The sequence below is a fragment of the Danaus plexippus genome, assembly GCF_018135715.1.
Source record: "Danaus plexippus chromosome 22 unlocalized genomic scaffold, MEX_DaPlex mxdp_27, whole genome shotgun sequence".
Lineage (NCBI taxonomy): Eukaryota > Metazoa > Arthropoda > Insecta > Lepidoptera > Nymphalidae > Danaus > Danaus plexippus.
Window position 1 is genome coordinate 1,082,388 of NW_026869855.1, and position 15,350 is coordinate 1,097,737.

Consider the following 15,350-nt stretch of genomic DNA (forward strand, 5'->3'; position numbering starts at 1 on the left):
TATTTTAGAAAAATACTACAACGATTTCTTTAAATAACAGTAGACAGATCATTTACAAATAACAAGACTAACTGACAGGCATTCACATCTCGTCTGCCCGTAATAACGGTTGCTGCAAAGTAACCGAAACGTCAGGAGTATGGAATTTAAAAAAAAATAAAAAAGGCGTAGTATATCCGAAAATATTCGTTTTTATTTAAATCTTTCTTTTATAGCTTTGATTACTGCTTAAATAAGATATGGATGTATGTATGTTTATTGCTCTTTCACACAAAAACTAATCAACGAATTTTGACGACACTTTCAGGTTATGTAGCATAGACATCGGAATAGAATTTATGTTTTCATCCAATTTACTTTCCTTGCGATCATGATATAAACTGAATTACGTATGAGGCGACGTGACTCTGGCGATAGAAGGCGCTGACGGTTGGCCGACATATAGATAAAGTTAATACAATTAATAAATTTTTCTGCTAGCCTCACTCCAAAGTTCATGTCGAATCGCATACGAAAACTTATTTCTTAATCAATTAAAATACACTTTACACCCAGCAAATAACCATACCTGACGTCACATAATTATAATTCCCAATATTAGAATAATTCATATTAATATCAACAATATTAGCACGATTAAAAAATATTCAATATTATATCGAAATAAATTAATATTCACGATATATAATTCAAATATCAAACAAGCCCCGTCGTAATAGGAACCGCCCCTGACGAGCTGCTATCGGGAGATCTCAACATGTTAATATGAGGTTAAAGTTGTTGAGAGCGGGGTCAGGGGGCATTTGTTGTATCTTTATTAGATCTTATAGTACAATATATTGCACGAAGATGTGTTTTATAATTATTAATATCAATTGTAATATTTATAAACGAATAAAAAATAAGACTATTCGTATGACGTTTGAAATTATGTTTAAAGATTTTTTCTAAAGTATGATTAATGAAATGTAATAATTAAATGAGGTTTTATTAATTTTTTTTGATTATTATACAGTTTTTATGTCACACTCCGTATCGGAATAGGGTTGATCGCATAAATATTCCGATAAAATCAATGAACTATATTAACAGATAGTATCAAACCGAGCCATAAATGTGTATAAATATATTAATAATATATAATACAAACATTCGTACTCAATTATGGCCACAGAACGTTAGACAATGACAAATAGTTCACGATTCACGTGAATATTACTATATTATTGAAATCTTCGATAACAATCGTCGCAATGACAGGACATGCCAAACTGACATTAACAGTGCTACCAACTTAATAACATCACTGACTTGTTTATGGCTGTATCGGCGAAAACACTAAATAAAAAAATATATACACATATAATAATTTAATTTAATATACATTGTTTTTATAATAAGAAAATTTATTACTATATCCTCATTTAGGATTAATTTGTTTATGTTTTAAGTGACAGTTTCATAAACTACGTATTTTGTACGTACAAAAATTTTGTTGGTATTTCAATGGCGGAATAAGAATTATTTACAACTGGATCAACACAGAATTTTAACATTATAATAGATTTGTAACTTTATTAATATTTTAATAACAGTTATAATATACTATAGTAGGAAAGATATTACCACATTATTGTATATATATAGATTGAAAGACTTATAGGAATGAGAGAAAAATACTAAGAATCGATACATAGGACTGTTCTCATGTTAAGGATTGTGGATTAGAAAAATTAGACAAGTCCTCCATCTTTTAAATCTATTTTTATACATTTTTTTATTTATCTCTCGTGAATTGTGATTTTGAATATAGTTACGTAATAAGTTAGGATTTTGTAACAAACAAAAAAATATGATCTAAGATTGTCGCGAGTATCGCGAGTAGGGTGCGTACCTACTCATAGTCCCGATGAGAATGTCAACTCGTCTTCATGATCACGGTCGCTGCAAACTAACCGAAACGTCAGGAGTATGTCGTTTAAGATAATAAAAAAAATACGTAGTTACATCCGAAAATGTTGGTTTCATTTAAACAACAAAATCCTTTGAGAACACAACACTTTAACATATGTTCTACCATCACACAATCATCTTCTAGTTATTACAAGAAAACGTGTTGTAAATTACAAGTTTATGAAACAGAATGCTAACAAAGTATCAACAGAATTACGACAAGCGAAAAGCACTTCACACTTAGTAAGTATCTAAGGAAAAGTCACGGCAAATGACCTAGCGAAGGCACGCCAACATACTAATTGGACGTTACCCGACAGGCCGACACGCTTCGGAATAGTTCGCATGTTTTATAGCTTGTAGGTCCGTTTGTAACGTTCCGACAGACCTCATTACTATGATATTGATTATATTAGTATTCAAAAATAATTAGAATAATAGATTGATTATTATATATTATTTCAGTGATAAAATTTCGTGTATATAGTTTAATGTCGGTCAAGTGAAGTGCGGGCAAAGATAAGCTAAGTTATTATTATGAAAGAAGCGTTGTAAACTTTGCTGGTCTATATATATATATTACATCATTGATATATGTAGATTTTATTACTATATATTTATACAAAACATATTTTTACATTACTCTGTAAGTTATTTTGATAAAATTTTTTCGATTAATCGATTAAAAAATCTAAAGCTAAACATGTCAAGCTGAGCGTTAATAATTTCGTTTAACTTTTATTTTCTTATTACTTGTATATTTCTATACGTCAATTGATTAATTTATATTGTGTTATTTATAATCAATAAATAATATATTATTGTACGTATGTAATACAATAAATGGAAAACCTTTTGTACGTATTCAAATGATCAGGAATCCGGTGTGAAAGCGTTCGATGGCCGCCCGTGTCATCATAAAGCGGCGTCGGACCTAATTACAGTAATTCGATCATAAATTCTGGTCATCGATCATAAAAACCATAACTTCGAATCGTAAAATTCAAATGGACGCCAATATACTCGCAAAATATAACACCTATAGACAAACGGAAACTAAATTGTTTCTTTTTTTTTTATCCAATCATACTTTCGAATACGGTTTAACATCAAACAGCCGGTGTATCAAAGGAGGTTGTTCGAAAAAAAAAAATTCCCACTGTAGAAACGGAGGTTCTATAAATTATAACACATAGAAATCGGACCGTGTATATAATAAAAGCTTCTGTAATCGACTCAGATTAAAGAAAAAGCATGTCATGTCGAATCGTTATGGATTATCTTAAATAATACGGGCGATTGTGTTGCGTTTTCTATATGTAATAAATGCTAAAATGGCGTTACAAATTTTAATTGACTATGTAATAGGAGTTTTCGCTATGTGCTAGCGGTACGCCGTAACATGGCGTGTTCTCCCACAATGTGGATTAGTTACGTGCTATAATGTCTACTGGTTAATTGGAAATATCTGATGTCCGAATAAATTTTGATTGTGATACATAAAAAATATATCATATAATTATAGATTACAAGCTTACAACGCTCTGGTTTGTTATCGATACTTAATATTTTACTCTTTTTAAATTAAATTTACCCATTTATTACGTGTTTATCAAATGTCAAGCAATTGTGGTATAGTAATTACGTGAAGGATTAACGAAACTTTTTTTATGTCTTCGAAAACCATAATATAGTTAAGATTATGAATTAATTTAATGTAAAGATACATAATAAAAGATATTTAAAGATTGATAGAGATAAAAATCTATATTCGATTATTTTTTAAGAATTTTTATTCTAATTTTGGAATCAAATGAAAAGTATGGAAGGAAAAGGCTAGTGAACGTTGGGGGAATATAGAACAGTGAAAATAACTGTCATTTGTGTGAGAATTTAAATATCCTATTAACATATATATAACATATATATATATTGAACATTAAATAGATACTAAATAGATACTAAAAATGACCTGAAACTAACACGTCCAACAAAAAATTCAAATTAGTTCCTTAACATCTGACACAAGTTAGGGACTGCAAATTTTGATTTACAAAACTATAATGGAAATAAAATATCAAAATTTTCGACCCACGTGAACATATAAAACACATATCCGCGAATTATTAAAATATAATGAATACAAAAATATTAACTTAAAAAATTCCACATAAAAAAATAAAATTAAAGGCATTGCAATAAAATTATACCAAAAAATATATATACGTATAAAAATGATTGTTTATTGCGTTCAAGGGATATTCATATGAAATTCGGTTCTTAAGATCATGTGGTCGCTTGAGTTGATTAGTAGACAATTAAGAGATCCAATAAAAATCGTGTGATTCAAAACATTCTCTTGTAATCAATTCAAACCGCCTCGGACTCAGTTTTATTGGCGTACCGAATCTAAAGTGAGTGTGATTCTTACTATGGAGATGCTTAAAATATACTGGATGCGTTTAGAAACGTAATACATAAAGAAATTCTGTCTTAGTTTTCATAAATTAAAAAAAATGTAAATACATTGGCAGAATAGATTTTTTTAAATGGCTGAATAAGAAAAAAGTCTCGTCAAATATAGATGTCGGACTGATAAGTAATATATTTTTTAATATGAATTCTGATTGCCCTATACTAAAATTATTTTTCGAAATGGAATGCTAAATTAACACCAAAATTTAAACCATGATAACAGAAGTAAGATATGAAAAACAATTTTATTAATAATACACATGAAAAGCTTTGATATGCTTAAAATATATTTTTAATACCACCAAAGAGGTTGCACTTTTTTTTATATACGGAACTCTCGCACTTGGATCCTTTCAAGCGTGTCTAAAGGCCACATGAAGAAGCCGAAACTCTTGTGATTTTATAGTTTATAATTACAAATGATTGCCTCCGTGACCCGGCGCGTCCATTTTTATTACACGGTTGCACTGTTTATTTTGTTTTTATTTCCATTTATCTGTTATTTTTTAACTGACCGAAGTTATGAACTTTTTAGTATACAATATTTTTGATTGCAAAGGTCGGAGATCATACGTACATTTAATTGCTTCGATCGATTATTGATTTCGTTTTATTTGGTCCAATGAAATGCAGGTTTGAGAAGTTATATACGTTGTATTAAATTCAAAGGTCGGATAAAATTGTTTTGTTATTTGCTTGGTTTTTAATGATAATTATATCAAGTCATTATTATTGTATCAGAGCTTCGTTATTAACTGAAACCTCATAACTATTATTAGAAAATTCTTAATAAAAATCTCTCTATTTCCATTAATTTGCACCTTTTCGTGAACTCCGTTAATTTTAATATATAATTCCATTTAATGAAACATTTTAATATACAACCTTCAATTATATAAGCTGTAAGAATATACTCAAGTACTGTTATTATATAATCTGTACGTATTTAGTTGTAACAACTGTAATTTGTCAATATAACTGTCATTGACACTTGTAATGGCGCTACAGAAGGAATCTTTTCTAATATATATATAGTATTATGGTTAGACTGTTAGTTTGTAATGTGGAATAAGTAATTTATTTGTATTCTAAGAACTAGCTTCAATGAGTATAGTAATATTTTATAATGACAGTAAGATATTTGAGTTCTGTCGGAAATGTCAAACAGGTATGAACAATGTAAATGAAAAAGGCACAGATCGGAAACATTCTGATTACAATAAATTTCGTGATTGTCTTGAGAATATTCATTGTTTATGTAATAAGTTAATTAAAATTGTAGGTGAACAGAAAATATAAAAATAATAATTTTAAATATTTTTTTAAATATTTTTTTGGTGTAAAAAAGTGAATTATTCTTATTCACGTCACGACAGGAATCCTTATTTTTTTGGTTTTCGCTATAAAAAAAAAAGTATATATATATGTGCTGTGATTATTATCATAAAAGCGAAAGTCTGTGAGTGTATGTTGGTGACTGCATTACTTATGACAGTTTGATCAGTTTTGTATTGACATACATTGTAATAAAAAAAGCTGTCAAAACCACGGAACAAAGATTGTCAAGATGTAAATTACGTATAATATTTCTGTTACGTATTTACTTGTATATAAAAATAAATATTTCATTAAAAATGAATATTTTTGCTTTAATAAAAAGGATTAAGTAAGTATAATAAATAAATAAAAAAAAAAAAATTATGAGATGAAACCTCTAATCGTTCAATGGATTCACCGAGCGGGTGCCGGGTCCATTGCGTTGCAGGGAGAGGAGCTTCAACAGTGCCTGGGACTTGCGACCCAGGTGTAGATAACGAGGTCCCTATCTAACGCGTTAAATGCTCACCACCGTCGAAGCTCTTCTCTCCAGCGGATATTATATATGTAAAATTACATATATTCACTATTACAAACAAGTACCAACCTTGGTCTTACTCCCGCCGATGGAACCGGGTCTTATGGATCCAGTTTCGTAGAATCTGGTCAATATTTTTGAGACGCAGCCGTGTGATACGAGTAGTTGTCTGCTGATGTCACACGGCCGTACTCCGAGGATGGCTAGCTCCACGATCCTCTTCCTCACCACGTCTGGGAGAGGGCGACCGTTCACGAACACACCCCCGAGCTGGTTCACGCCTGCTTGACCTGGAATTGTACCAGCATTTGTAACTACGAATCTAGAATAAGTAAACATTATGAAGCAAATATGATGAGTATAAATATGCTTAAGTTAAGTTGGACAAGTAATACTCGTAAAGTTTGTAAGTTGTTGAAATATTTGGTGTTTTTTTCAAATAATACAAAAAAATCACCTTTCAATGTTATGTCAATTAATTTGTTTCTTGGCATATATATATATATATTTAATTTATTATATTTTTTTTATGAACTAAACTATATAGAGAAATCTAAAACGACGACAGTCATTATAATTTAAAAAAATTAACAAAATATACTTGGAATAAAACAATCGAGATAAGCACAAACAAACTGTGCTTAGAACTTATATTTTCGGATTATTACCTCTTTTTTATTATTTTAAATACATACTCTCGACGTTTCGGTTACTTTGCAGCAACCGTGATCACGGGCAGACGAGATTTGAATGTCTATCAATTGGTCTAGTTAAATGAATACTCGAGAAAGTCTCAGATCAAACTGTGCATAGACTTAAATAGAAAGAAAACTCAATAATAGTAGTAATACCGAATACTATTTAACCGACATCAGATAAAATATAAATGATTTTTTTTACATTTGGATTCACGTGTACACCTGTCTTAATACACATTTGATTGGCAAAACCAATTTCTACCTGATCAACAATAACTCGTGTAGCGGGGCTTAATATAATTATAAATGCATTTGCCTGATGGATTTAATACTGTCAATGTAAATGACATTTATTAAATATATGTAAAAAAAAAATAGTAATTTATAAAACTAGGAATGTCAAATATTTTAATTGATTGATAACGGTAAAAAACTTTTTTAAGTCCGTATAAAATGACTTGTAGGCATCACTATAGCATAGCACCTTTCAAAATGGCCTCCACTATCTGCCTTTAACTAAAATAATTATAGCAATAGATCGTTAAAAAATACGTAATGTCGAATTTTCCTATATAATAATGTCAATATGGTTGAAACTATTTTCTATTTAATATTGAAATTAAGATATATATAAATTAATTATGTAGCACTTATAAACGTCTTAAAGTTAACATAAGTTAGCGACATGGCACATGAACCGGTAACATTCGGTTTATACAAAAATCAATTACCGGTTAAATAGTCTCTAGTTCGATTTCTGGCTACTATCAAAGCTACCGTTAATGCCAATTTTAAAGCTATAAAGCAATCGTAAGTTTAGCGATTTATGATCTTAATGTAATAAAATTAAAGTTCTAATTTGTTCGAGGCGATGCTTTATTTACGACGTTCTGTTTGAAGCCGCCGTCGTCCATTTCACGGTTATTGTCATGACGATTCCAACGGTTGCAAATTGCTTTCCTTAGTTTACGATTGACATTTAAATTATGTGAGGGAATTACAACCATAGGTTGAGTTATAATAAAGACGATAATGGCGTAATAAGTATTTGGGATATAAAATTTTTTTTTTTTTCAAGCAATTCCGATTTTGATTGTTATGAAGATTCGCAAATGAAAGTAAATATTTCGGTTCATATAAATTAATCGTTATATTTAATCTAGTATTTAACATACTTCAAAGAGAAAAGTAAAATGAAAAAGGTATAAATATTTTATACATTAATATACTTTATTTTATTTTCTAAATTTTTTGACCAAATTCAAAAAAGTCGGTCTATTTGACTAATAAATAATCTTTTTTTTTCAACTATGTATTTTGTATTATATCGAAAATATTTTTCTTCAATTACTGTAAAGTAATAAAAATCCGTACATTACTTTTAATGATTCATATAAATGTTAAGCAACTATGAAACGAGAACGATTTAATAGTTACTTGTAATCATCTGAGTTGTGAGAGTCAAGGTTGAATCATAGAATTATAAGAAAATAAAATAACCTCTTTGGTGTGAAAGAATGTTCGTATGGAATATTAATTATAAATTATTACATATTCAGTTTTAGTTTTTTTAATATTAAAAAATAATCTACAACTAAATTTATCTTTCTATTTACACTGAATTTATAGAATATATTGTTTATTGCATCGCAATGAAATATAAGTTTAAATAAATTAAGTATAAAGAACACGTTTTGAGTGTCATATTTGACAACGTCAGAAACAAATTTGACATCTATCAATTTCATTTTCAATTTTGACATGTTTATTTTTTTATAATGTGTTTCCGTATTCAGCCAATCGTCTGCTGAATATTCTTTCCCCTATAGATCGTCAACCAACCCTGTCTCGTGTATTCAGTCTGTATCCCCCGCCAGTCCTCTGTTGGCTCCGGAAATAGATTATATAAATTCAAATAAAATATAGTAGTACATATATTATAATACAGAACTTTCGACTTGGTTAAAAAATAAATAAATCTTTAGCCAGTATGTTTAGTAGAAGTTTACATCGTTATACTACAAACGAAGCGTTTGTCGGTTCTCATTCAATAACCAACGCTAATACTATAAAGTGCGATGTTTGAATTAAAAACTTTTAACGCTCCGTACGTAGTAATCGATGCACACTTGGTAACGTACTTTATACAGTTACCGATGTCACAAAAGCCTTAGTATCAGAATTCTATTTATATAAATACTTTAACACTGTGCCAAGATTAATGAATACTCCGTGGTTAGCAAGAACTAAGTCATTTTCATTCAATATAACAAAGACATTTTCTGACAAAATATTCGCTGGAATGCTAATTATTATATGTTTAATTTAACCTCCTTAGTGATAAACTCTTTTGAATATAGTCAATTTGTAGTTTGTCCGGCGACCGATCGATGCCCGTACTCTCACCACTAAAATCTCTTTATTATTCTCAAAAACCATAACACACGGTATCGTAAAACTGTAAACTCGTATATAACACATGTTATGGCTGACTTAACATCTCGTGACTTATTTTATAACGCGAAGATTGCGCGGGAGCGTTCTGGTTCCGCGAATCAAAGATTGTAACCGTTCGGAAACACAACTTTTATATGTTTTATTATAAACACGTCGTTTATAATATTATAAATATCGACGAATAAAATAATATGCTACATACCTATACACTTTTCATAGACAACGAAATAGCTTTTTAATGCTCTCTGATAGAATACATACTATGATATTATAATTATAAATGGAAGTTTGGAACATTGAAACAACGACAGAAAACACCAGAGAAAGTTTCCTACATGTAAAGAATCCTTTTTCTCATTATTTCAAGTCGAATAATGATGAACCAAACTTACATTTTAACAGAATATAGTTCGGTTCTACTAGCTAGTAGCTGTCGGCCGCCATTGTTTTATATTTTATGGTGTGCATTACCGTTATATTGTTATAAATATGACAATGCAATATATAATACGGAATACTCGGAGGCTGTTAAATTATATATATTTTTATATCTCACACGACTTTTATAGCATTTTGTCATTTGCGATGTAAAAGATAAAATTTGTTTTTTTTTTTGTCTTTATACGATGCCGTTGTTGAAGTAACTTCTTCCTTGAATAAGAAAAGAGTATTTATATAAAATATATCCTTTATTGATTCACAGTTACTAAGAAACAAATTTGACATAGAGAGTAAAAAAAATCCTTATATTTTTTATTTTCTATTCAATTATTCTTGTAAGTATTATTTTTTGTGACTCAAAATTTAAAATACCATTTTTATTTTTGTTACAATACACGATTAGGATATGCATTTCATATCAAATAGCTTAAACAATGTAAATATTTTCTACATAAGTCCCAAAAATATAAAAATTACCTATGAAACCTCTTTGGACCCAAGTGACTAAATCAACGACATGACGTAAAAAAAAAAATTGTAATGTCGTGAATATATGTAAAGAAATAGGCCATGAATTAAATTGAATTGTATTAAATAGATTTTATTAAAATGGATAGATGTCGCTGCGATGAGTACAGGGCCGCTATTGAAAGTCTAAGGTTCTACACTGTCGGAACACATCGCCCCGATATCATTGATAACTACGACAGTAAGTAACGAAATGTTTGAAAGTAAATAAGCTTTTAAATAATATCTCAAATAATAAACGCCTTTATTCCATTCGACAAACTCCTTAAAGCTACTTCCACACTGTACTCGAGATTATAATTCGACCAACAAATAAAAACGTTGACATTGGCAAAGGCACAATATTCCACGATACCAGTGTGAATGAAGCCATAGAAAAAAATAATCTAAAGACATAGATGTTAATATCATAGCTACCGATTAAATTCTCTTGTTATTGGAAATTCCATGTCTGATATCTATACATTGGAATTTATTTCCTAGTTTTTTTGAGTTATTCAAGATCTCTTATAGATTTCGTCAATGTCAATTTGGAAATTTCTCTCTACTTTATAACTATTTAATTTGTAATTTTGTATTTTTTTTTATTACCAATTCATAAAATGTGTTGAAATTAACCTGTATGTTGTTAAGAAATGTTTAAGCAGTTTCGTAGTTTTTTTTTTAAATTAGATCTAACATCAATTTGTTGTTGGAACGTACTTCGAAGGCAGTCCTAGTAGGTTCGTTTCAAATTTGGTTAGGTAGAGAGAGGAACTAGGACGGTGGAGGTGAGCGTTTAACGCGTTAGATAAGACTCCTTAAACCTACTCCTGGGTCGCAAGTCCCGGGCACTGTTGAAGCTCCTCTCCTGCAACGCGGTGGACTCGGCACCCGCACGGTGAATCCATGGAATGATGAGAGCTTTCGTCTCTAATAACATTTAGATTTAGTGTAAAAGATAATATTTATAACAATAATGTTGTTAACGACGGGATACTTTTCCATTTCCATTATAAAAGTGTCTTTACGTTAACTGTAGACTATCTTTTTATATATCGGCATGCTGGCAACAGAAATTGTATTCACATATACAAAAAGTCTACACACGAAGCGTTCCTCATACCTCATAAAACTACGTCCCGTATGTAGTGTGGAGATGCTAACTTGTGGTTAACCTTGTTTGAGTTTGATATAATATATATATATATATATATATTTATATGTTTTTATCATAAACTATTCGTTATAGACGATAGCGTACATGTTTTATTATAATAACACTACACTAACCATAGTAATAGCTACAACCGTCTATTGAACCAGACAGTTTGATCGTTTAAACTTCCATGTATCTCGCCAGGGTCAGTCTTCACGACGGTGTGGATGCCTCACGGTGTGGATTACGTGGACTTTAAGTTCTCCAAGCCGAGAGCGTACAAGATAATACCGGGGACGGGGAACACACAAACAAACAGACAGATAAACATCCAACAGATGTGGTGCCCGTACATGACGCCGGTTAAGGAGTGAATGGAATACATATATGTATAGATATATAGAAAATTTATAGATTCATATATAATATGTTTCAAATAAAATTCTCTTGTTTTTGGTAGTGTCAATTAAGTGTACCACGAAATTTCTCGTGATAAAGATTTGAGCTACAAACTGTATGTACAAGTGGACTCTAATAAAAAACTTAAAGGTGACAGTTTAGTTTAATGCAAACGCGTGGTTAACAAAAAAAAATTAAATCATTACTTTCGCTTATCTTAACGAGTTTTAGCGATCTAAAGTCCTTTTCGATACATGTGAGCATTGAATTATCTTCAAATTATATAAAATTCAGACATTTTTCTATTTTATTCCCAATTTAAATAAAATTTTATATGAACTTGCTTGTTGTAATTTATATACTGACGAAACCTCTCAGCATTCCATAGTATCACCGTGCGGGTGCCGGGTATATCGCGTTGAAGGGAGAGGAGCTTCAACAGTGCGTGGGACTTGCGACCCAGGTGTAGGTTTACGGGGCCCCTATCTAACGTGTTACACGCTCACCTCCACCGTCCAAGCTCCTCTACCTACCTAACCAAATTTGAAAAGAAGATTTTTCTAGATTTCGACTCCGATTTTGTATGCATTAGTTCAAGAATTAGAAATGTGTAGCCGACTGAGGGAACTCTGTTCCTCCTTAGAGACATTAAATAAGTAGATTTTGGATACTATTAAGTTATCTTATTTTCCAATCGAACGTGGCGAAAAGTATCTTATATCAGTCTACTGGTTCTAAGCTACCTCCCTACCTATTTTCTGCCAAAACCATACAGTCGTTCTTGTGTTACTATAGTGTAACTAACACGACTTTCTTATATATAAACAATAATCAAAATACAATTAATTAACAGTTATTTATTTGTATATTAAACAGAAAACTAACCTTTTGTCACATCACTGGACGGAAGAAAATAAAACGCGAACTTGATTTAGGCAAATCGATTTAATAAAATTAATTCGTAAATAGCGTGACATTAACTAACGAGCTATTATGTTATGTTAAATGAGTAGCCGGTAAAAAAAATTTCTATACGAATAAATTCAAAACGTTATTTAAAAAGTAAAGTAATGAAACCTTCTCAGTGTAAAAATTGGCAAAATATTTTATATAAGTATAACTATAGTATCATGAATAATTAAAAAAAAATATCTGATGTAGTAAAATAACAAAATATGTCAGTGAATAAGTAAAAACTTACATGTTTTGTAATGACTCGGCTTTGACGTTGAAAGTAATATGTCGACGAAACTAGCTGCATTCATATATTAGATATTATATATTATTTAAAAAAAATTGAGTGTAAACAAATATTAGAATATTGTCATTGTGAAGCTCAAAGTTTTGAACGTTAGTGAGTATGTATAGTGATTCGAAGAGAGACATTATTTTTATTCTAACAAAACTGTCATGGCGTAATTGAATTATTTCGCGCCATCGACTCGACGTGTTCTGCCGCATCAATAATTATATAAAAAAAGGTTGGAATTGTAACAGAGTTGTAAACGACCGTCTAGAAAATTCAATGAGACGAAATATAATTTAGAATTAATATGGATATGGATAAATTAAAATTATTTATTTATATAGGAATAAAAGTTAAAACCTTTGTCTATTAAGTTAAAAATGACATAATAGTATTATATTTTTTTAATCAATTTATACAACCATGTATATGTTTTGTTTTATACAAAATAAACCTTATTTTACGTCTTATCCATACTTTGTTAACTATCGTGAACAAAATCTCTCAAGTGATATAGATCTAAAACGCTCAAATGAACAAAAAACGGATGTCAACCGCGGTTCGGTAATTGTTATGGAACTGGTTATTAACTTGAAAATAACTTTCATTGCTTATAAAAGTATTATTATTAAGAAATATTTTATCGAAACTAAGCCAATAAAATGGCTCATGTATGTTGAATTTTGAATAAATAACAATTATGTCTGAATAGGTCGAATTACAAAAAGTTTGTACGGATAATACGTTAATTTTTTTTTTAAATTTTGATAGTTTCAAGCTGTAAATCCAAAACCATTCAGCCTAATAAAAATAAAGGAAGCTTTTTTTTATTAATTTAATATCGTAACAAATACCGAGGTTATAAAAGTAAAAATTAAAGAATTGAAATAAAACTTATATCAACGATATTAAAGATTTATAACTTATACATCAGCTGTCAATACGTTACAAAGGTTTAAGTCAAAATAAATCATATCACAGATTACAAAAAGTGTGAAATAGATTAAATTTTTTGTTATTGCGTCATTCAATCTATACAAATTAATAGCGATACATTCATAGAAGTTTAGAATTAATGTAAAATATTAAAATAAAATGTATATATTATAATTCGCTGAGCCGGAAACGTCGTGTGTGATCTTCTAAAACTATTCGCGGTTGAATATTTATTATGTAGATGATATCATTTTTATTGCCATACTTATAATCTAGGGACTTGATTTTATTTCATTGGTCCGCATCTGAATACCTACGTCTGTTGTTGCTTGATTCGTTCAATTCCGTTTCCTACTTAACGGTTTTTGTTCTTTACGATTTTCTAATGTTCTTTCAAATGTGTGATAAGTTATAAAAAATAAAGCAAAATATATGTTTCTTTTTTAATGTTGGAGAATATTAATGAGATATATGACTTTTTATTAATACCATATGTAAGGAAGCTAGTGATTGCGTAAATTTTTCGCCTTTGTATATGAAGAATTTTCTTTATTACAAATTGAAATTAGTCTGAGAAGCTGACGTCATTTTCTTGCAAAGCAAGCAAAGCCGGTCGAAAAGTGTTTTATAATTGAAAGCTATACTCAAAACGTTGAATGAATCATGAGCCTAACTTATGAGCGGGTGGGCCGCTACCAAACGATATTATCTTGCATTTTGGCTTCGATTCTCTTAATTACTCCCAATACAGAGATAAGACTTCTTTGAAACGCTTATGATTTCAATGTGTGAGGTAAATTCCTGTTGTTTCGACCCCTGAATGTCGTTTACGTTAATTAAGATCTGGACTTTGATTTTGGGTTTTTGTTCGTCGCCGGCGAGTGGGCGGAATGGCTCGGATCTTTACCTGTATGTGGCATCCTTAATCTGAAACAAAAAAAATAATAATAATAAATTAATACTATTGGCTGTATAATGTAATGTTGTTGCCATTTTGGAATTTAAAAAAAGTATGTTTGTAATGTTCATATTTAATACTTTTTAAGTCGGTTCTAAGACTATTTTTGTAATGTAATACATTTTAAAACCAAGTGTTTTCAACCACGTGATCGTAAAACATTATTTAATATGACAAAGGTGTTAAACCTTAAAATTAATTGCTCACGTAAATAGAAATTATTTGAACAAAAATTATCAAAGAAAAAGCCCGTATTTAATCAAGAA

At 29.9% G+C, this 15,350-nt stretch overlaps 1 protein-coding gene across 1 annotated transcript in view; it reads right to left on the reverse strand.

The window, feature by feature from the left end:
* LOC116773702 (uncharacterized) overlaps positions 1 to 15,350 on the reverse strand; it is a 38,520-nt gene that overhangs the window by 10,135 nt on the left and 13,035 nt on the right. Inside the window, exons 2-3 of the mRNA XM_032666205.2 lie at positions 15,034 to 15,053; positions 6,353 to 6,573 (exon numbers count right to left, since the gene is read on the reverse strand). Of these exons, the coding sequence (XP_032522096.1) occupies positions 6,353 to 6,573; positions 15,034 to 15,046 (234 nt within the window). The 5' untranslated portion in view covers positions 15,047 to 15,053. The remainder of the gene's footprint in view (positions 1 to 6,352; positions 6,574 to 15,033; positions 15,054 to 15,350) is intronic.